Source organism: Ovis aries, chromosome 7 (assembly GCF_016772045.2).
Source record: "Ovis aries strain OAR_USU_Benz2616 breed Rambouillet chromosome 7, ARS-UI_Ramb_v3.0, whole genome shotgun sequence".
In the NCBI taxonomy this organism is placed as follows: domain Eukaryota; kingdom Metazoa; phylum Chordata; class Mammalia; order Artiodactyla; family Bovidae; genus Ovis; species Ovis aries.
The window spans coordinates 75245789-75269999 of record NC_056060.1 but is presented as its reverse complement, the minus strand read 5'-3'; the positions used below and the strand labels follow the sequence as shown (position 1 = coordinate 75269999).

Below are 24211 nucleotides of genomic sequence, written 5' to 3'. Positions count from 1 at the left end.
CTGAAGAGAGCTGAATTCGATCTCTAATATTAGAGTTGTAGTGTATTAACTCTTGGGTTCTGAAGTCTGCTTGCCTGAGTTCAAAATTCTGGCTCTTGTTCGTCACTTTAATTTTGGGCAAGTTACTTCTCTCAGCTCAGTGTCCTCATATATAAAACGAGGATAATAATAGCTTTAACCTCACAATGTGATTGTGAGAAGCAGAGGAAATAATGTTTATAATGCACTTACCTCAGGACCAAGGGAGGCTCGGGTGCCAGCTGCCCTTATCACACAGAACGTGACCAGAACCAAATCTGCAAGATGCAAAAAACCCAGGTCTCCCCTGGACTGCATGAGGGTGGACTTCTCTGTGTCTCACAACTGCTTCCCGCCCGAGATGTGTGCTCCCCGTGCAAGGCAGGCTGCATGAAGAGAGGGCACAGGACCCCAGAACTGGTGACAGCCCAGTGCTCAAAACCAGAGAACGCACCTTAGTTCTGTCATCACCCCAAGTGAGGCTGTGTCATCCCCTCCTTCTGCTACTCAGCGGTGGCTCTAAACTCGGGACGCTTGGTACTCTGGCTGGCAGAATTGCCCAGAAACCCCCGTGGTGATGTTACTTAAAGTGGACCCTTGGGCCATGCCCCAAGGGTGCTTGTTAAGAGGATTCTCAGGCTCCTGCTCCCCTGACCAGCAGCCCACCATGGCCCTCCAACCAGTCGGGCTGTTTAACAAGGGGGTTCTTGTACACTCAGGTTTGACTCCCCAAGGCAAAATGACCCAGAGAACAAAAGGAAACTGTTGGGACAAGTGAGTCAGCTGAGTTGAATTACCCAGGTAGGTCTGAGACCAGGCTCTTGAAGGCTTGGGGAAAGGGGGCAGGGAGACGCTTGTTATAAGTTCGATGGATAGAACTACCTCAACAGTGTTTCCCTTCTCCCAGTGGTGCTCAAACGCTCATGAGGGCTGCCTCGCCACTTGTTGAAGCCCCAAGCAAAGGTGATATCATGGGGCAGCACCCATTTTTATGCCACACTGACTGTCCTGTGTCACCAAGCTGGTTTATAAGCCAGCTGGAGCAAGGCTATCTCTCAGGCTCATTTGCCAGGCTCCGTTCTGCACAGCATGAAACTAGAGCTTTTCGTTGCTCAAAACAGTTTCTCTGGCCTGAGGAGGAGACCCATGTAGGCAAGAGGAGTTTGCCAGCCTCTACGTTGGATACACAGTGGAAAAATCATGTTAGGAACTAGGAGCCTCTGACTCTGCTGGATCATGAGTGGGCAAGACAGAGTGTCCTTCAATTTTGAGGTTCGATAGTTTGGGGTTTACTGAAGGCATGGGCTTAATTAATATATCCCCATACTTTCCCTGAGAAGGGGATAAACAAAAATATTTTCTAGTTTATTTCTCAGATAGAGAATCAAATTGGCCAACTCATTCCCGGACCAGCTTGGAGAAGCAGGCTGAGGTGGACACAGGACTGACGGCACTGGGCAGGCCCCTGCTTGCCTTCTCTGGAGGCTTTCCCAGCAGCAGCATCACCCAGTGGGCAAGTGTCGTCATTGCTCCGTTAGGTCAAGCTAGGGACAAGGAGACAGAGCTTCAGAACCAGACCCTGGGTGGTTTAGGTCACAGGCTCTGAGCCCACCTGTCTGGACTGCCTGGCTCTGGATGACTCTGCCATGGTTTCCTGAGGCATGACACGAGGACAGCAGTAGAACAGAGTGCCGCTGTGAGGCGTGAAGGCATAAGTTGGAACGTCTGGCACTTGGGGAGGACACACACGTTAGCAGTTCTTAGGTCTGTCTGCCAGCATAGGTCCTGGCCATGCAGCCGTTTGAGTTTTGTTGAGGTATGGAGTGAATCAGCTCTCTCCTTCAGTATGTTAAAATTCTCACAAAGAAGGGGCAGTAAATACATGTTGAATACCAAAGGGCATGGTAACAGATAGGTTTTGTTTGATTTCTGAAGGGACTCTAGCAAAATATGGTCTGCTATTGTTTGAAAATATCTCAACTTGGGAAATGAAATACACCCTTGCTGTCTGGGTCAGAACCATTAGCCATGACCTTTCTGGTTTCTTCACCCCGTTCTCTATCCCGGTTTCAGTTCATATTTCTGCAGTGCATTCCTGATGACCTGCATTAAGCTAGCCACAGAGACACAGAACCATCCTGTGCCTGCCCTGTGTTTCCTGCTGGGGCCTCGTTACGATAAGGGTGGAACCTTGGTATTTACAGGGCCCCTTGAGCAGGGGTGAGGTGGGGACAGACTCACCTGCTGGCTCCATGCGGTCTGATGACTGGATCCAGGGTCCACGTGCTCTAGCTCTCCCTGGCTGACGTGTGTGCCCTGAGTGCACACACACACACACCCCCAGCAGGACGGGTGTGTCTAGAAAAAAGCCAAACAGGTGGGCCTGGACAATTCACAACCAGCCGAGCCAGTTCCCTCCCGTGCCCATGTGGGATGCCAGCCGCACCAGCAGGCCCAGGTCTGACTGCCAGGCCCCATTTAGGGTTGTTTTCCTCTGATGTCCATTGCACGGGTGGGGCCCTTGTACACCTACAGCCTTCTCTGGGCCAAATTATCCAGCACAATCTCTGCTATTAATTTTTTCCAGTAAATTAAAGGCCAGAGGGGGAAAGAAAAGGAAACGAAGAATCAAGGATCCCATGTTAAGAAATCTGTGCCAGAACCTTCCACTCCAGCGCTGAACATGGTGAGGGTTTGAGCCTCCTGCCAAGAAAAGCAGAAAGCTGACAGCTCCACTGCAGGCCCAAAGGGAAAGGTAAGCCCTTCACAAGCCAGTTCCTGCAAGGCCCTCATGAGCCACGCAGAGTCTGGTTCAGAAAATAACCAAACAGGCGTGCAGAGCTGCCGCCCACACCCCTGGGCGCTCATCAGCAGAGAGGAGTCCAGCTGGCACTGTGGCCCCACACACAGGCTTGAGAGTCTCATTGTTTCGTATCTCCCGGAGGCATCAACGACTGGAAGGTGGCAGGGACAGATCTGGGGCTAAAGGACAGTGGCCAAAGGCTTTGGGCCAAAAGGCCACAGCAAGGCCAGCCAGCTGAGAGGAGGAATGTCACGTCCACAGCAGATACCTACTGCAGTGGAGACTTCGGGTACAGGAACTCTGGTTTGAATGACTTGACTATTCCCCAACCAGGGAGTGAGTCCAGGGCCCCGTCCTTCTCAGAGAGCTGCCATGAGCCTTTTGGCTGGCCTTCTTTCCACCTGGTCGCTCCCACGCTGCCGCACCCCGAGCACAATGCCTGGCCTGTCACGAGTACCCCACGCGTACACAGGAGTGTGTGGGCCAGCGGACTCCGGCTCTCTGGTGAATGTCCGTCTCTGAGCACTGTTGGGTCCATCCTGGGGTCGGTTCTGCGTAAGTTCAGTCCATGGGTTTTTGAGCAGCCTGTATTCTCAGCCCAGCACTGTGTCAATCACTGGGGGGGTTCGGGGCAGCTGATGAAGCCTGGGCCCTGCCTCCAAGAAGCTTAGAGTAGGTGGAGAGCAGATGCAGGCACATGGCACAAGTGTGCTTGTCCAGGCTGCAGATGCCAGAGGAGTTCAGAGGCTGGGGCCCTCCGTCCAGAGAGGGTTGGCATGTGGGAGGGGCAGGGAGCAGGGCCAGGTCATCACTTCTCAAGCTCTTCCTGTGCTCTCCTTCCTGCCTCTCCCCACCACAGTGCCAGCCTCAGGCCCCCAGTGCAGCCGGCAGAGGAGCAGGGTGGAGGCTATGGGGGGAAGGAAGGTGGGCCAGAGCCTCTACCCTGCACGGGCTTCTGGCCTGTAGGCCCAGGCCATCACAGGTCTGGCGGATGGCAACATGAAGTCCCCCATCCAAGGTAACCAGCACGCAGTACCTTTTATTTTGAAAAGAATTTAGTTGTGACCAAGGTTGAGAAAGGAGTCTACTGAACCCTAAGGTACCCATTTTCCAATATTGACAATTACCTACCAACATGCAATGCTTCTTGAAAGAAAAAGAATAGAAAAATGCATTATTATTAAAAGAAAGAATGGGTATGAAAGAGGGACACAGGAGCCAATTGAAAGAGCTCCTAATAGCCAAATCTGGAACAATTGGAGCAGTAAAATAAACAACACAGTATTACAACATTGATTTAGAACCCAAAGTATAAAATATTAATCATGATATAAATGATTGAATGAATAAATAGAGCATAGATAAACTTCCCAAACGAATTGCAAATAATTTATGTAGCTACTCCGCCCTCAAGGATGTGGGGTATAACTCCCCACCCCTCAGTTGGGGTGTGCACATGGGCTTCCTTCTAAAGGGAACAGTGTGGAAAGGGGGAGAAAGGGGAACCTTATGGGGGGACAAACCTCAGCCAGGTGGCCAAGGTTAACAACGTCAGTGAGAGGCCATGTTGATAGCATGTACCACTGATAGGATGGGAGGAAAAGGCACTTGACCTTTGTGGTCTTTCTCCCCAAAACTCAGTCTAATCATGAGAAAAAACTGACACAAATCCCAGTGGGTGGGCGGCCTGCAAAATACTTGGTGAGTCCTCTTCAAAACTGTCAAGGTCACCCAAAGCAAGGTGAGTCTGAAAATATCACAGCCAAGAGCAAGCTAAATGTCATGAGGTAATGAGGTATCTCGAATGGGATCCTGGGACAGAGAAAGGGCATAGGTAAAAATGAAGGAATTCCAAATAAAGTATGTGCTCAATCATGTCCAACCCTTTGCAACCCCCTGAACTGGAGCCGGCCAGACTCCTCTGTCCATGCCATTTTCCAGGCAAGAAACTGGAGTGGGTTGCCATTTCCTTCTCCAGGGGAAATAAAGTATGGGCTTTAGTTAATAGGTCAATATTTGCCCTTAGTTATGATGAATGTACTATATTAATGTGAGATACTAACAAGAGGGGAAACTGGCTAAGGGGCAGAAGGGAACTCTGTGAAAGTTTATTATTTAAAATGTATTATTGTTGTTCTTTCTCGCAGCTGTGTGTCTGCAGAGGGCAGAGAAAGTGTCCCATTAACCTGGGCTGTTGATGAGCCCTCCGCCCGCCTGCCTGGTTTTGTTGTTGGACGTGCCTAAGAAGTAGGAACAAGGAACAGTAGCCACTGGGCCCTGTGCTCTGAACCTCCTGCATCAGCTGGTAAAACACAGAGCCAAGGTTACTGCGAGGAAGTGAAAGAGGATGTCCAGGAACCAGTTAGGCGTGCTGGGCTGGAGTGGAGAAGGCTGGCTGTGGTCAGCTCCCGGGAAAACTGACTCACCGTGCCTTGCCTGTGAGTCACGCCACGTCACACTGTGCGCCAGGTGGCCCGCCCGTGGTGCGGAGAGCGCTGCTTTATGCTGGGGACTGACAGTTGAGGGGTGGGGGTGGCAGGGGGGCTGCCCAGAAGGGTAAGGTGAGCCTGCCCCGACTCTTCATTATCATCATCCGCATCCTGGTGAAAGACGGGAGTAGGCATTCAAGGCCTCGGTCGTCCACCCTGGGGGAAACTCATGCACGTTTAGTCTGCTCCCCACCCCGAGACCACCCATTTCAGAGACTGGGAGTGGTGGGAGCACGTGGCCTTTGGAGGCAGCAGACCTGGGTTCAGATCCAGACTCCACTATTTGATAGCTGGTGAGTCACTCCAGCTCTCTGACCTGTTTCTCCAGCTGTAAAATACAGATAACACACCTGCCTCACCCACCTCGAGACTGAATCAAGCGTCAAGTGACGAGGGGCAGTGACCAGGAGGCTGTCTTCCCTGGGTTCTTGTTTGGATGGAGGTGGCAAGGACAATCAGCATTCTTTTTTTTCATTTGTCTGTCCTGGGTCTTAGTTGCAGCACCCAGGATCCTTAGCTGTAGCATATGGGATCTAGTTCCCTGACCAGGAATCAGAGCTGGGCCCCACGCATTGGGAGCACAGAATCTTAGTCACTGAACCACTAGGGAATCCCTGACAATCAGCATTCTTCAGGCAGCAGGTGAGGACTTCGTAACTTGGGGGCTAATCTGGGATAGAATTTTGTGTGTGTCAGGATGCTTTTGGTTGCAAGCAATAGTAAATAGTCAACCCAACTCAAATTGGCTTACCTAACTGAGAAGTCCAGAGGTAGATCCCAGCTGCAGGAGCAGTGTGACGGCGCTGTGGCTGTTTCTCAGTAAGTCTCTCAGGGAGTCTGTGTGGACTGGCCTCTAAGACAGGCTTCCTTCTAGGTAGGGAAATGGTTGTTGGAGTTCCAGGCCACACATTCCACCATCCCTAACAGGAGAGAGCTGCTTTCCCCAGTCATCAGATGTCTAGGGCTTCCCTCTCTTTGGTCTATTTTAGGCCACATCCTTGGCTCTAAATCAATCACTGAGGCTAGGACAAACCATGCTGATTGGCTTAGGCCTGGGTCATTATTAAACCTGAACAAGTTGCTGAAGCAGAAGGATAAATTAAAGTGATTGGCTTGGGCCAGTCAGGACCTGGCCTGGACGGGGGTTGTGGGGGAAGACTCACACAAGCCTTTTGGCTGCCACAGTTGGGGAGGGAAGGAATGGATGCCACAATGTCCACGACAGGCTTCTAGAATCCATCATTATGGAGAACATAATGATTAGATCGCTAGCATCCATCTCTCCCTTTTAAGAATCAGCCTGCAATGCAGGAAACCCTGGTTCAATTCCTGGGTTGGGAAGATCCACTGGAGAAAGGATACGCTCACTTATCCTTAAACCCACTCCAGTATTCTTGGGCTTCCCTGGTAGCTCAGATGGTAAACAATCCACCTGCAATGCGGGAGACCGGGGTTTGAGCCCTGGGTTGGGAAGATCTCCTGGAGAAGGGAATGGCTACCCACTCCAGTTCTCTCACCTAGAGAATTCCATGGACAAAGGAGCCTGGCAGGTTATAGTCCATGGGGTCACAAAAAGCCAGACACAACTGAGCCAGTTTCACACACACACTACGAATTTGTACTGAGGCTTCATTCTTTCCCCATTCTTGGTCTTTGTGCTTCTGATGGAGCCCCATTTCCTGCTCATGGGAGAAGCATGTGATCAATCAGTGTATTGTAGTCTCCTGGCCATGGGATTGAGTCTCAGAAAAGCACTTGGCTTGATCAAAGCCAGTGAAATGCTATGATACTCACTGGGAAGTGTCTGCTGCTCTTGTCTGCTGAACTTGACCCTAAGGGTATGTAAGGTTGGAGTTATTGCTGCTGCCATTTTAGAGTCACGTGGAGAGAGCCTGACGCCAGAGCCGTTACAGAAAGATGGAGAGAAACCTATTGAAGCCACTCACAAAGCTACGCTAATTCCTGAACGTTACAGTTTATGAGTCAACACATTTCCTCTTTGCTTTAAGCCAGTTTGGGTCCAGTTTTCTGTCAGTTGCAACAGTTCTTTACATCATACAATTTTTCCTGTTCAAGGGCAGTGAATGACCTGAGCAATGCACACTGGTGGTTAAAATGGGCTGAATGTTAGCAAGTACATTTTGTCATTTAACACTAATATCATGTACATGGAAAGCATCCCAGCCATGAGATGTGGGAGAATGTTGAATGGGATGGGATTTAGTCTAGAGTTCAGTTCAGTTCAGTTCAGTCCCTCAGTTGTGTCCGACTCTTTGCGACCCCATGAATCGCAGCACGCCAGGCTTCCCTGTCCATCACCAACTCCCGGAGTTCACTCAAACTCAAGTCCATTGAGTTGGTGATGTCATCCAGCCATCTCATCCTCTGTCATCCCCTTCTCCTCCTGTCCCCAATCCCTCCCAGCATCAGAGTCTTTTCCAATGAGTCAACTCTTCGCATGAGGTGGCCAAAGTACTGGAGTTTCAGCTTTAGCATCATTCCTTCCAAAAGAAATCCCAGGGCTGATCTCCTTCAGAATGGACTCATTGGATCTCCTTGCAGTCCAAGGGACTCTCAAGAGTCTTCTCCAACACCACAGTTCAAAACCATCAATTCTTCGGTGCTCAGCCTTCTTCACAGTCCAACTCTCATATCCATATATGACCACAGGAAAAACCATAGCCTTGACTAGACAGACCTTTGTCGGCATAGTAGGGGTAGGCAAATACAGCCCATGAGCCAAATGACCCACTACATTTTCATAAAGTTTTATTGGCACATAGCCATACTTTGCAGCTGTCTTGTACTACAATGGTAGAGCAGAACTGAGTAGTTGCTTGCAAAGCCTAAAATAGTTTATCAATAGCATTTGGCCACCTGAGGTGAAGAGCTGACTCATTTGAAAAGACCCTGATGTTAGGAAAGATTGAAGGCAGGAGGAGAAGGTTGAGACGACAGAGGATGAGATGGTTAAATGTCATCACCAACTCAATGGAGTTTGGGTAGACTCCAGGAGTTGGTGATGGACAGGGAGGCCTGGCGTGCTGTGATTCATGGGGTCTGAACTGAACTGCACTTTGGCCTTTTAGAGAGATTTTGCTGCCCCCTGGTGTAAATGGTGGAAGAATAAAATATTAGCAGAATACTTCCCCCAGATGAATACCCACATCCTCAGATGGAAGCAACACTGAATAGCCCTGAATCATGGACCCACTAATCCCATCCATATGCAGCCCTATTCAGGAACAGAGATGCAGTAGAGACTGGGCTTGTGGACACAGCGGGAGGAGGAGTGGGGCGAGCGGAAACACTCAGTGACGCATACACACTACCCTGCTGTGTGAACAGACAGCTAGCAGGGCGCTGCTGCCCAGCACAAGGAGCTCAGCTCAGTGCTCTGTGATGGCTTAGAGGGGTGGGGGTTGGCGAGCAGTGGGCGGGAGGCTCAGGAAGGAGGGGACATGTGTGTACGCCGAGCTGATCCCTTTTGTACAGCAGAAACTGAACACGACATTGTGAAGCAATTGTATTTCAATAATAAAGCAAAGGGGAAAGGCCTCCAGAATAGCATGGAAAGAACACGTGATTCAAGCCCCACCATCAGCTTGAGGAAAGCGGTTTCCCAAATTTATCCCAGAATGGTATGTCCTGAGTCTTTGTCAAGACGTCAGCGCTGTTATCTACACATCTGACTTTTGAAGCCAACGGATTCCATGTCTACCAATAATAAGCACACGTAGGGCACTCAAGAAGCTCCATTTTTAACTCCTGGCTATCAAGCTCCTGCCAGAAGTACAGCGTAGTTAATACTGATGAAAACAGCCAGGGCCATGTAAGCCACCACCCTGCCAGGGGTTTATAAACTCCATTCCTCTGCCAAATTAAATCACCAGGACTCAGCATATCAAGATCCAAGGCTAGACCTCCATGGAAGGCTATCACAGAAATGTTATTTAATAGTATGGCCTCTGCTTTTGTGTGAGGTTTTCCCAAGAAGGTCTTCATCGAGGACACTCCTGCATTGCTACAGCACAGTGGCCGTCATCTAACTTGCAACTTCTCAGAAATTATACCAGAGGGCAGTTTAATAATATGGTTGACTCATCTTGTCATCTCAGTCGTTTGTGCTGGCTTATCCACAAGGACCTCTCTCTGCTCATAGTAGTCTGACAGGCTTCCCAACTTACATAGCATTCAAGGTGGGTCTGGGATAGGTTCCAGGGGGATGTTGGGGCCCATCTGGAGATAGAGCTCTGTAGTCAGTTTCTTTATTGATAGAGGAAATATTTGGAGCAACCTACCTTGAATGCTGTGGAAGTGCCTCTAACTTAAGGATCCATGATAAATCTGAGGACCCACTTGGAATGCTCTTTTGAGTCAGGAAACCCTCCAGACCCAAATGGGAGCAGAGAGAGGTCTCATGGATACACCAGTATAGACTCTCCTGAGGTAAGAATACCAGTGAACTATCCTCTCTTTTCTACCTTGCCAAATTTCCCTACCCTTCGGGGCCTGGCTCAAATCCTCCCTCCTTGGGATAAAGCCAGTGTAGACTGAAGCAATCCCTTCTCTTAACCACACCAATTACTACTGCAATTAATCTCTTAATACCTTGAGGCTACTGGTGTTAGAGGGCTGGCCTTTCATTGTAGTGATGGGAGGGTGCAGTTCAGCATGTTGCTTTGTAGCCTGAACATTTGTTAGCCTGGCAAGAACAGCACGAGGACAAGAATTACAAGCCAGGATATGGACCTGGTCGATCTCCACCTCTGTAGGCACCTTCTTCTTTCCCATCAAGGGGGGACAGGCCACAGAGCACCCGCCTTCTTGGCTTCTCCTTGGGAGAGGGTCTGACCAGGTGAGGAACACCAGGTGACCGCATGATGCCGACCTGCCCCTGCAGCAGCTGCCCTGCCTCTTGCCGGGATGTCACCCACTGCCGAGTTCCTGCATGAGGACTCAGCAGCAAGGTCCCTGCTCATAGCCAGGTGAAGGAGACAGACACACAGACTGGAACCTGTGTGTGTGGAATGCTGGACGAACTGAAGGGCTCCAGGGAGGGTGGAGCGCACAACTTCTCCCCCTCTTTGTTAGGTCCTCCCTGTCCTCGACTGGAGAAGGTGTGGGCAGGAGGAAGCCAAGTCACACCTCTTTGTAAATACTGACTCGCCCGGTCTGGAATCACATACAGGAGGAGACAGGTGACCCACAAGCGACTTGGAGAGCTCCTAACGCTGGACACTCGGGAGTTTTCTTGGTACCAGTCATGAATGAGAGACATCATAGAAAAGGTTATTTTTTTATTATTTCAAGGAGGTAATACATAGCTCAATACGCCAAAGCACTAGGAAATTAGAGGCAGCAGATGGCCATAGTTTTTGAGATGAGCCTTACGCTGCATCTCTGGGTCCCCATCTGCCCACAGCCCACGGCTGCTTACAGGAAGGCCAGACCAGCGACATGGAGCTTGCTGTGACCATCGGAGTGGGGTGAGCCAACACCACCCCCACTAACCGAGAAAGGGTTGTTCTGTGTGGGCAGCAGGGGCCCTGCCAGGCTGGACACTCTGGGCAGTGCTCAGCCCTGCCCTGGCAGCATCCAGCTTATCTAGCACTAGGTTTTCTTTCTCTGAGCCTGGAGTAGGCAGGATGTGAATAAATCCTGAGTCAGAAATGAAGGTGAAAGACTTAGTAGTGTTAATACTCGGGGTGAGAGAAGACAACACTGTCTTTCAGAAGGGTGAGCAGGGAGTCGGGGCAAGAAAGACGGAAACAGCCTGGCTGAGGGCTGAAGGTGCTGCCTTGCAGTCTTCAGAGGGGCTGTTCAGGGCACGTGATGGGGTGGCTCTGGGGCTGCTTCCTCTGGCTCAGAGTTGAACAAGAAGTTCGTTTTCCATTCATAATTGGTTCCCGGGTCTAAGCTACCACAACTGGGGCCGAGGAAAATCCTGCCCATGCGGCACGCTGGCCTTGGAGATGTGTGGTCAGTGCCCAGTCTGGAGAGGGAGGGACTCACACCTCCCGAGCCCCTCTCCCCAACCCTAGCTCCTTCCCCTTGCAAGTAATCAGGCTGGGAGGCGAGGACCTTGGGCACCTCTGAGTGAAGCCCCAGCACGTTATTTTCCTGGAGAACTCATTTTGGTGAGACTCAAAGCCCCTGCCTAGGCACGGAGCAGACTTCTTTCCACCCACAGGAGGCCATCTTCCTGGTGACGCAGTGGTAGCACACATGAGAATCGCAGCAACAGCTCTGAATGCTGCAATACTCAGACGTCATTCATTTCGATGGACAGTCGCGCTGGCCAGCTGGCGGGGCGGGGCTGCTATTCCAGAATGCACTGCTCCCCAGCCAACCCTGGCCGGGCCAGAGCCGGGTCCAGATGCTACACAGCTGGTAGGTTTTTGGTAGGACGGGAGTGGAAAGAATTTTTAAAAAACCACACCAATGTGTTCTCTGAACCAAAAGCCATCAGTTTTGTTCTGTTTAACAAAAAAGGACAAAGAACCAAGCTTCACAGCAGCCAAGGCTTGTGCAGCACAAAATGCAGTATGTATCGACATGTATAAACCTTGGTCTGACTGGGGAGATGGGTGAACACAGAGCTGCAGGACCCCGTGTCCCCTAGTTGGTGGCAGGCTCCGCTGATGCCTCATCCTCGTGTTCCTCAAAGCCTGGAACCGGCTTCTGCAGAAAGTACATGGTAGCCTGGATCACTTTGTCTGGTCCAATATTGTACACAGGGTGAGTGGGCTGCTGCAAAGAGAAGAACAAATGTCAATCAGTCACCTCATCCATGGTCCTTGGACACACGCACAGCCTTTGCCCATTAAATGCACTTGTAAGAATATAACAAAAATCAGAGCTACACATGGAGATTTATCTTACAAGGCCCTAAGGTTCAATAACAGGGTACTGGTAAAAACACGTTCTAGCACATGGGACACAAAGGAATTATAGAGCCATTAAAAAAAATATGCTTTCAAATATTTGATGACATTGCCAAGTACTTACATTAAATGAGGATAACAGTATGTGTGATATCCCAAACTTACTTTTTAAAGTGTTTGTAGATGTGATGTATATAGAATATTCCACAATAGGAACAGTGACATGACTATTTAAAATTTTCTAATTTATACTTGTATATATATCTCAATTATGAAAACAATGAACATGCATTTATATTTATAATCAAGAAAAAGGTACACAACCCTAACATTTAAGTAAATGTGTCAGGCCATATATAAATTATTTTATCCCACTGCACCACAGAGACTCTGGTTTGAGACAGGGTACAGTCCTGGGCCAGTATTCAGGATTCTTCCACTCTGGGACAATGAAGAAGGGGACGTAATTGCAAGAGATTAAAAAACTTCAAAAAAAATACCATCCCCAGCTTCATGCCAAAATATAAAAATTTTGATAAACTGAGCAGCTTTATAGAACAATATGGATTTTCAAAACTGCTCCAGAAGAAATCCTTTAAAATCTATGTGAATAAGTTAAATAACAATTGTTTATTCTGCTACAACCATTTCCCACACGCCACCAAATACTAGGTCTACCTGTTTTCTCAAGCAAGTGTTAGCTTATGATCTCTAACTTACACAAAATTTTCCAAAGAAAAAGTAGGGTAGGAAGATACCTATCTAATTTTATGAGGCTGTATTATCCTGAAACACAAACTGGAAAAGAACAGTACCATAAGATCAATCTTTCTCATGAACACACACGCAAAAAAAAAAAATCCTAAATAAAAACATGAGCCAAAAATACCAGCAGGGCAACTCCAGCAGCGTGATAAACCAGCACACACACACACTCTCTATTATAACCAAGTAGGGTTTATCCTTCTAATGTAAAGTTAACATCACAATGTGTATTAACAAAACATAATACAGATTAAAGGAGAAAAACCCAGATGTGGAAAAAGCATTCAATACAATTTAACACTAGATTATGATTCAAACAAAAAACAACTCAGCAGACTAGGAAAAGGGGGGAATATCCTTAACTTGACATGAAATATTTATCAAAACCTCACAGTCAGCATCTTCCTGAATGGTGGAATTATAGAAGCCTTTCCATTACAATCTGAACACTTTCTATTACCACTTCTGGTCAACACTCCACAGAGCATTTAGCCAACATAGCAAGATAAATAAAATTATCTTACATGGCAAGATAAATAAAATTCTTAAGCATCAGGGAGGAAATGGCAAAACTGTCCTTATTTGAAGATGACAGTATGGTCTAAATAAAAAAATCCAAGAGATTCTGTAGACAAACTATTAACAACTATTAGGAGGATTCAGTGGGAATTCCGTGGTGGTCCAGTGGTTAGGACTCCAGGCTTTCATTGCAGGGGGGCTGGATTTGACCCCTAGTCAGGTAACTAAGATCCCATAAGTTGCTTGCTACTGCTGCTGCTAAGTTGCTTCAGTCATGTCCGACTCTGTGCGACCCCAGAGACGGCAGCCCACCAGGCTCCCCCGTCCCTGGGGTTCTCCAGGCAAGAACACTGGAGTGGGTTGCCATTTCCTTCTCCAATGCATGAAAGTGAAAAGTGAAAGTGAAGTCGCTCAGTCGTGTCCGACCCTTAGCGACCCCATGGACTGCAGCCTACCAGGCTCTTCCGTCCATGGGATTTTCCAGGCAAGAGTACTGGAGTGGGGTGCCATTGCGTTCTCCAATAAGTTGCTTGGAGCAATCAAAAAAAAATAATTCAGCAAGGCTGCTGGGTGCAAAGTTAAACAACAATTATCAACAGCATTTCTATACATTAATAACAGCCAATTATAAAATAAAATGGAAAAAAATACTGCAGTTACAATAGACCCAAAAACTATAAATTTCTTAAGACATAAATCTAACAAGATATGCTAGTCCTTTGTGGGAAATGATAAAAGACCATTAAAATATAGGTAAAAAACCTGAAAAATATTAAGGGAAGCCTTAATATTAAAGTCAGTTGTCTCCCATTAATATTACATTCAGTGTAATACAAATTCCACTAGCTTTTGTGTTTGTGTGGAACTTAATAAGCTGATCCTAAAATGCACAGGAAATCCTAAAATGCAAAAGGCAAAGGATAATGAAAACAAAAAAAAAAGAATGGGGTAGGTGAGTGAGACTTGCTTACATGCATTTAAGATATGATAAGACAGTGAAGATAATAAAACAGACCCATGGAACAGAGTGTCCAGAAACAGAATCAACTCATAAACAGAAACTTGAGTATGTAACAAACATGTGATACACATCAGTAGGAAAGGTTGTAAACTTCAGTAAATGGTGCTGGTCAACTGGTATCCAAAACAGGAAAAAGGTAAAATTATATCCAACCCTCACTACAGATGGAAATCCATTCCAAAAGAATTTTAAAAATTACATGGGAAAAGCAAAATTTACATTGTTTAGAAGAAAATGTGTTTATGACCTCAGGTAGGAAAAGATTTCTTCAGTAACCCCATGCCCACCCAAACCTTTGAAAACCAAAAAGGCAAATAAAATTATTCACTTCAGAGTTAAAATCTTCTATTCAACAAAAAACACTAATAAGAAGGTGAAAAGTCACAAACTGGAAGAGACTCACCACACACACATACCACTGACAAAGAGCTAGTATCAAGAACACACAAAGAACTACAAATCGTATAAGAAAAGAGCAGACAAAATTACAAATCAGTAAGAAAATGAGCAAAGGCAATTTGCTGGCAATTTACAGAAGACGTAACACAAATGGCCAAAAAAATGTTTGAAAAGATGCTTAGCCTCACCAGTAACCAGGGAAATGTAAAACAAAACTGAGATAGCACTAGTCAAGTTAGCGGAAAGGAGATATCTAACCACAGCCTGTGTGCCTGTGTCCCAGAGTCTCGGACCCAGACCACTTGTCATTAATCCCCATCTCCGAGGAAGCTGGCTCGGAGGCAGTGGTTTCTGCATCTGCAGCAGCAGCCCCTCCCCGTGTGGCTGATGTCTTCTCTTGCTTGGTGGTGTGTGAGTGAAAAATAACCCAGTCACACAGAGGCACGGTTCAGGGCCATCCAGTGAAGATGAAGGTGGGTGTCCCAGAGAAACTGCAACAAGAATGTTCACTGCAACACCTCGTGTCACAGCACACGCTGAAACCATCTCGATGCTGACCAACAGGAGGCTAGAAAATGCAACGAGTACACCTAGACAGGGGGATACCATACAGCAGTCGAGATGAAGAAATTAAAGCAATATACATGAAGTCGGCTAAACCTCAGGGCAATGTCAGTGAGAAAAGTGATGCAGAAGATACCTGTTATAAAGCAACGGAAAGCATACAAAACAACTCTCTTATTTGTGGATACATACCTCTGTAGTGATAGCACAAAAACATCTGCAGGTATGATCAATGATGGATTTAGGATGGGGTTACAATGAGGAAGGAGGGAGGGAAAAGAACGCAAGAGGGCTGAGTAGCAGGCAACCACATGAGAAAGCTCAAGGGTTGCTACTTGGATTTTCTCAACTAATTAGAGAGGCTGAGCATCTTTTCATCCACCTACTGGCCATCAGCGTTTCTTCTGCTGGAATATTTCATGGCAGTCTGCACGGGCACATCATCTGACGGCCAAGGACAGTCTTAGTCAGAGCCGTGTCTCAGGCTCCTGACTAGGTTCAGAAGCATCACCTGTGGCCAGGCTGGCCTGAGGCTGGATGCCGCAGTGAACAACCCGCCCACAGGGGGCTGATGGTTTTTGAGGGAAGCAGACAAAACCCAGTTAAACACACACATGACAAATTGTGCTGGTGCTATAAGGGGCACAAATCGTGCTCTGGCCGAGCGTTTCTGGGCATCTCATTTATAGACGGTGGTCTGAGAGGGTTTCTCTGGATGCAGGGCTGCACGTTGAGAGCTCCAAGAGAAGACATCAGCCACACGGGGAGGGGCTGCTGCTGCAGATGCAGAAACCACTGCCTCCGAGCCAGCTTCCTCGGAGATGGGGATTAATGACAAGTGGTCTGGGTCCGAGACTCTGGGACACAGGCACACACCCTCCATCGCAGGCTGGATCCCTGCTTAGAGCCTTGAGTTTGCCGGTCAGGTGCTCACAAATGGGGAATGGGCTGCAGACGGAGGGGGTGTGGGGATGGCAAGCTCACCAGCCCGTCCATGGGGGACACTCGTGCCTTCGGTTCTGGAGGCCCCACAGGGCTGCTCTGCCCTCCTGCCAGCCCCGTCCTGGGGGCCCTGCGGAGAAGCGGTGGTAAGCCCCAACCCCGCCACATCCCGCCTTACCAGGGCGTTTTCAGGTACACCCAAGACCACATCGTGCAACATGGCTCCGCTGCCGAAGTGCTGGGCTATGGACAGGCCACTCAGGCAGTAGCAGGTGTGGTAGAAGTCCCGGGACCTGCAAGGATGCGGCAGCTCTGAGCAGGTATCCTCTGCTCCCCACCCACCTCGGCACAGCCTCAGACGACAAGGCCACAGATGAGGCCCAGGAAGCACTCCAGCGACCAAACCTGCCCTCCACAAGCCTAAAAGCCTGGCTTCCCCCAGCAGCAGTTTTCAGAGCTCCACCCTGCCTGACCGCAGGAACTGTAGGTCCTCCTGACTTCCTTCTAGGAAGGGCTCTCCAGGATAGTGTTGCTAAATCCATAGAGTACTTAAAAAAAAAAAAAAAAAGCCATCCATAAACAAACCCCACACCAAAATTTCTAGAAATGGGTCAAATTCTTTCTTCAAATGGGTCAAAATTTACAAATGGGTAAATTGCTGGGGGCCAGCCTTCAGCTGAGCCTTCCCCTAGAGGCATGCAGGAGGAGGCAGGGTGTGTGTGTGTGCAGGGGGCAGGGAGGGGGTCGGGTCGGGGGATGAGGGGAGTGAGCAGCAAAGAGAACAGGACTTGACTGGCTTCCCTTTTTCTTTCAGTATGGCACCTAAAGGTGTTCAATCTACTCTATGAAAGCTGTGATTATAATCTCTGTTTATGACATTCTTGAGAGTCCCTCAGACAGCAAGGAGATCAGTCAATCCTAAAGGAAATCAACCCTGACTATTCATTGGAAGGACTGATGTTGAAGCTGAAGCTCCAATACTTTGGCCATCTGATATGAAGAGCCAACTTACTGGAAAAGACCCTGATGCTGAGAAAGATTGAGGGCAGGAGGAGAAGGGGACGACAGAGGATGAGATGGTTGGATGGCATCACTGACTCGATGGACATAAATCTGAGCAAACTCCAGGAGATGGTGAAGCACAGGGAAACCTGGCGTGTTGCAGGTCATGGGGTTGCAAAGCGTCGGACTCGACTTAGTGACTAAACAACAGCGTGACACCCAGGAGTTTTAAAACCCTGTATCCTGATCTATTTAGGTCAGTTTGGTTAAATAAAACAGGAAAGAAACGTTACCCACGCAGCAATCTGTTTACCTAACTGGTAAGGGGGTGCAGGTAAGCCAGGAAAAGGAGGGAGCTGGAAGCGCAGGATGGACGCATGATGGACAGGGCTGCTCCGTGCCCGGTTGCTCCCACGCCCTGTGGGCACTAAGCAACTGCATGGAAAGGGCTGCCCCGTCGGGGTCTGAGCAGGCTGGCGTGCTCAGTCCCCTTGCCCCGCCCTCCCCAGAGACAAAGCACTCACTTGCCGGGTTTATCCAGAAGCCCCCCGGTGGGGCATTGGCAGCACATCAGGATGTACTCCTGCAGGGCCTGCTGGTGAAACATCCAGCGGCTCATGCTGAGGGCAGGGTCACCTGCAGAAGACAAAGGGTCAGTGCACGCCTGGGCCTGGGAGACGTCCAGCGGCAGATCAATGCCTACTTTGTATTTTATGATCCAATAGGAAGTCAAGGTTTCCCCCCCGTTCTGCTTGGACTAATCTTGAAAATCACATTCTTGGGACACGTCCCTTCTCCGGAACCTTAAAATGGGTCAGAGAGCAGCAGGTCAGAGCAGCACTTGGCTTTACCTGAAGCGTCTCCTTCTCCTTACCTTGGATGGCAGTTCTAAACCACATCCCTTGCAGGCACAGACGAGCTTTTTAGCTCAGCTTTCCACACTGACCTCTGCTACTGTGCCTGACTGGGTTCACAATTCCTCCCCTTGGGCTTCTTAAGACTTTTTCTCTAGCACGTCTCTCTTGTCAACCAGACTCTTGATTAGCCAAGAGAAATCCAACAGGGGTGATACTGGCTGTTGCTTCCATTTCTCTTAGCCTGAATTTAATCCATCTCTAAAGGGAATTCTCCAGCTAGTCTCTTGGCTCAAAAAGTTTCTCTAAGAAGAAATCTAATAACCAACCCTCCTGCATCATATGATAGTCTAAGCAGAAATTGGGATTCTGGTGATAATACTAAAGCAACTGAGCTTCTTCACTCTGAAGTTCAACCAGCGGTCAGAGAATCTGTGGACACGGTTATCAGGGGAGGAGGAGGGACAAATTACCACCCAGCAGATGTGCATGGAAACGTTTATATGAGAACTGTTTTTAAAAATACACATATAAGATGTGCATTGAGTCTTTGGTCAATTTTATACTTTGATGCCTTGGCTACAAAGGTAGTGAACACCCTGTAAATGGCAACTGAAAGATAATTTTTCTTTCTTTTTTTGTTTTATGCATTTTTCTATACAGGTATGATATTTTCTATACAGGTATGAAAGACATATGATTATGTCTTTCATTTAACTCTAGAGGCATACACTTTTCTGTTCTGCTACATAATCTTCATAACCATCATTCTGAAAAGCCACACAGTATTTCATAAGCGGACACATGTCACGGCATCAATATAGGCACTGGACCCAAACTCGCACATATATGCGTAGAGAATCTTCTATGGTAAAAATTCATCAAAGTTTATAGCAAATGTGGTACATAAAAAGAACTTTCCAAAAGAGTTAATTTTGGAATATTCATATACATAGACTACTACAGAAAATAATCATTTTCAGATTTCTTAAATGAGAGATGGGAGGAGAGATGGGGGCAGTTGGAAAATGACCGCTATCCCCTGGGTTGAGTCCTGGATGACGTTCATGGTCGGCTGATGTTTGGGGGCCACATACAAAAGCCACTCATCTTCAACACTCAAGTCCCGCCCGGCCTCTGAGATGCTCACACTGGAAGAGGCACACGGGAACTGAACCTAAGGAAGAGGAGCGCAGTCAGGGCCCCCTGCTTGTGCTCAGCCCAGGACACATGCTTCCTGAAGTGCTCACAGTGTTATAATTGCTTTCCTCCACCTGTGAGCACAGCGCTGTAGGAGATACACACAGATATGATGGGACTTCTCTCTAGCATACTTGTTGCCAAGGCTGTTTCCAGTTCCTTGCAATCATAAAAAATGCCGCAGTAAACACCTCTGTAAATCTTCTCTATGTTTAGGATTATTTTCTTGAAATAGATTCAAAGGAGTGGAATGATTCAGTTAAAAAAGAATAAACATTTTTAAGGCTTTTCATAGATACTGATAAACTGCTTTAAGACTTTATATAGCTGCCAGTAAAATTTAAGATTTTTCCTGTACTACCTCCAGCATTGGTTACTTTTAAAAAGTTCTCAGTGATGCATGTATAACTGAATCACTTTGCCATACACCTGAAACTAACACAGTTAATCAACTATGCTTCAGTATAAAATAAAACATCATATACGGAAATAAGTTTTCAGCATTTAAAATGTTAAAAAGAAAGAGTACCCAATCATTTATCTTGCTTTTAATTACTAATTAGGGTGAAACTTTTTCATAACTTGCTTACTAGTTGTATTTCCTTTGTCTTCTGAGATACAAGAGTCAATTTTATTAACCTAACTTTTAACTATGTTTACCCTTTATCTGTATCATATGGTATACTTATTTCTCCCTTTTTGCTCTATTTTTTGGCTAAATGGGTTTTTTTAATTACATAAATATAGTTTACCTATATGCCATATGACACTTAATTTTTCCTTAGTGATTTCTTCTTTTAAGAAGCACATTCAATGGGCACAGGGATTGCGGCGGGGTGCGGAGGGGTGGGGGTGGGGGGGTGCATGAAAATTCTAAAACTGATCGCAGGGGTGGTTGCACAACTCTGAAAACACTAAGAACTACTAAATTGTACACTTCAAATCAGTAGATTGTTCAGCCTGTATATTATATCTCAAGAAAGCTGTTATTTTAAAAAGCATATTTATCAAACTTTAGGATTAACTATATGAAACATTAGTATAAAGTATACCTTTATTTCATATCCTATAATAAATAAAAGACTGTTACCTTAAGGTAAATGATAACCTATTGCTAAAATTGGAAACTGAGAAGAAAATGCTATGTTTATTATTAAATAGATTATAGTGTTGCGGTTACCTCCTACATTTCTCAAAGTTCATAAACTCTACAAGAACTTCCTGAGATCCTGAATTCGCACGCATAATCACAAAGGGATAAAAGGAGATATGATTAGAGAGTGATAACTGTGCCTTTTAAATCCTTTATCCCTCTCCCTTAAAATACAGATCCCCATTATAATGTTATTTTGCATTTCAAACGTTCCTTTTATCTGAGAAATCAAAAGTTTTCCCAACAGTAATTGACAGGTACAGCCACATGGAGCTCAGTCTTGCAGGTGGACAACTATGGAGTATTCCCAAGCCAGCAACTAGTAACTAACAATCCAAACAGAAACTCACAGGCCTGCTATGGTCTTACTGCTCCACATCCACACGAAAAAAAGCGACTTAGCATTGGACATTTTAAATATATTAATAATAATTCATTCTTCTACTCAAATACTGTCTTCTATGCCTAAGGCAGCCACCTCATGGACTACTGACGGCCTGACGACCACTCGCCGAGTCAGGGATGGCCTGGGTTCTTGTGCCACAGTGTGCTGGTCCCACGGCATCGTTTTAATTATCAGTGTTAGCATCATCACCTTCGAAAAACATGTTTGTTCACTTACTAAAATAAAAGTAATGCACATGGTAAAAGAACTGTGGTGTTGGAGAAGACTCCTGAGAGTCCCTTGGACTGCAAGGAGATCCAACCAGTTCATCCTAAAGGAAATCAGTCCTGAATTTTCATTGAAAGGACCGATGTTGAAGCTGAAACTCCAATACTTTGGCTACCTGATGCGAAAAACTGACTCATTTGAACTGAACAGTGGGATATAAAACTTTAAAAGTATATTTCCTGGGACTTCCCAGGTGAATTGCATACATACTGCTTTGAAACCTAACTTTGACTACAGTATATTGTGAATATCTTTCTACATCGCATCTCCTTCTGATTCCCAACATCAGTATTTTGTCCGCCACTCAAAACTTCCTCCCAGATCCCTGCCTGGTCCAAGTCCACTATTTCCTGAGAAGTGAGCTACAGGCCTAATATGGGCCTCCTCCCAGGGAGTGAAAAAAGCTAGAAGCACCAAAATTCACAGACAACAGACTTTCTTCCACAGGCAAATGTGGAAATCTGACCAATCCTCCAAAACTTGTGCTATAAAAAGCAAAATGTAAAGCAGGGACCCTGTGAAGACTTGGGCAGGTAGGGCTCCTGTCACCCTCTCACCAGATTCTCCCGACAGCTACAGAATGACTGCATCTTATCCCTTCCAGGGACAGGCTTGTGAAAGGCGGAGGGTATTACCAGAGGTTTGACCTCACCAGTTCCAAAAACAGAGATCACTAAAACCCCAAGTTATTTCTTATTTTGAAACATTGGACTCTCAGGGAATTTCTGATTTCCTACTATAGTGTCCAAAGCAGAGACCATGCAGGCTCCAAAGTCAGCAGGAGGCCTCAGCTCATCACCTTGAAAACTGGGCTCTAGGCAGAGGAATCTTAGGACAGGCTGCAACAGGGAGGGTGGGGTGACGGAGACACAGGAGAGAGTCTCGGTTTACTTCAAATAAGAAACTAATGCAAGGGACTCAGGAAAAAACAGCCAAACAAGAGAAAGTTGTGTGTCCGGCAAGCGGGTGGGCGGGAGGATGGGGGGCAGTAGAAAAGAATCGTATCTCTACATTTGAGCAAAGAATAACCCAACTACTAAGCTTTCTTCTGGGCCAAGGGCTCATACTCCGAGACTGGTCAGCACGCAGCAGAGCCGCCATGACCTCCCCTCTCCCACCGGTTTCCTTCCTGTTCTCATATGAAGTAAATGAAAAAGATGATTCAGGTGGCGGCCTGAGATTTTGAGAGGTAACAAGGGAAGGCTCCCAGAAATGTGCTATTTCCCTGCTTGGATTTGCATTCCCATCTGAGGTCCCACAGAGATGATGAACCTAGGTCTCTCTACTCCAGTGGTATGGGGGTTGGGGGTAGGGATGCAGTACTAACCTGCATCCAGGATTCTTCAGTGAATTTAAAATATGACACTTCTAAAGGCAGCCACCACGCAGCCAGCCTGGCATGGTGGGTCTTTGCTCCAGGGGTTCTTTCTGCCTTTTTGGCACTGTTGTGACCACATGCACAGTGCGGGTTTTCAGTCTGGCATGACTCACACAAAGCTCAGCATCGGAAACTATGGCTTCACACTCAGCTGAGGTGGCAGTCACCACAGCGCCAGGCACCCACCTCCCCCACCTGCCACAGCCGGTGTGAAGCAGCAATGACCTCTGAACCCAAGGATGAAATCCTAGCTGGCACACACGTGCCTAGGGCGAGAGGGTCCACACTGGGTATTCAAAATCCAGGATGGACAGAGCCTGTTTCAACCCCTCTAACCAAGCACCCTGGCCTCCGACTCGGTCAGCAGCGGAGGGGAGCCGCCAGCCCCGCCAGCACCCCAGGCTCACCTTGGGCGTGCAGCGCACGGTGAAGCAGGGGCAGGAGACCCGCCTGCCAGAAGGAGTAGCAGCCGTCCACCAGCTTGTTGCAGCGGCCCTGAAATCCACCTTCAAACCTCATCTGCCGGCTTGTCACCCATTGCTGAGCGTGAGACAGAGAAGAGAGAGGCGCCAGAGGTTAAAAGAGACACGTGATCCAGCCAGCTCTCCAGAGGCCGGTCTGGGAGGGAGAGTTCCCAGGTTTTGGCTTCTCAGCTCCTGTTCCCTTGCTTTGACCTCAGACATCCTTGCCCTCAACATCACAGAGGGCTCTACACTGCAACAGCTAGTTTAACCCTCTGGAGGCAACCAACATGAATTCCTGCTCAGGGCCTAGCAGACAACTAACCGCCTGTCCTGGGTTCCAAGAGGGTTCTGGTGCTGAAAGAACAAAGGGGCCAGCCTGGCCTGGAAGGAGACCTGCAATAACGCCTCTTAATAAACAAGGTGTAACTGGGAAGTTTCAGGCCAGACCACACGGTGGCTCGTTTCTATTCACTTTCCTTGCTCAGGGAAGTTTATTAAAAGCAAATAAATGGAATTTTGTGCCACAGATTATCAGAGGATTTCACACCATTTTTGGCAAGGAAATTCCCCCGAGGTTTCTTAGCACAGCCCTCGCCCCTTGAAGAACCAGGGGCAGAAGCCACCAGCCCTGGTGAACAAGGATGGCTCCGTGGGCTCCAGCCACTCTGCTGCTCCAGGGCAAACTGGCTGGCTGACAGAAGAAGAGCCTTTACCCTGAACCTGTAAAATGGCTCTTGGTACCACTCGGTGGTCACACATGATACATTCCTCCCTTATCTACAAGTTTTCTAAACACACTCTACTTTGAACATCAAGATAGTCAAGGGCTTGGCCTCGAGGAATGAGCAGACCAACTGGCTGAGCAGATAATATTTCCATGTCCCTCCCAGCCCCTCAAGACAGTCGCAGCCACCAGCCAGGATCTCAAGGAGCTGCTTCACCAAACTGAAAGGTACAGAGGAGGGCATTCCCCTGGACCTACGTTTTACTACACTGAGTTCCTGAAAAGAGTCACTGAGGACCTCCCTTGGAAGAACCAGTCCAGGCCTCCTTTAATGAACAATTGTAGAGTTTAGATTA

The 24211-nt window shown here is 47.5% G+C and overlaps 1 protein-coding gene across 1 annotated transcript in view; it reads right to left on the bottom strand.

Moving 5' to 3' along the window:
- Positions 1 to 10595: 10595 nt before the first annotated feature.
- Positions 10596 to 24211, bottom strand: part of FNTB (farnesyltransferase, CAAX box, beta) — a 78057-nt gene continuing 64441 nt past the window's right edge. The window contains exons 9-12 of the mRNA XM_012181840.4: positions 23075 to 23207; positions 17934 to 18045; positions 16586 to 16700; positions 10596 to 12063 (exon numbers count right to left, since the gene is read on the bottom strand). Of these exons, the coding sequence (XP_012037230.2) occupies positions 11932 to 12063; positions 16586 to 16700; positions 17934 to 18045; positions 23075 to 23207 (492 nt within the window). The 3' untranslated portion in view covers positions 10596 to 11931. The remainder of the gene's footprint in view (positions 12064 to 16585; positions 16701 to 17933; positions 18046 to 23074; positions 23208 to 24211) is intronic.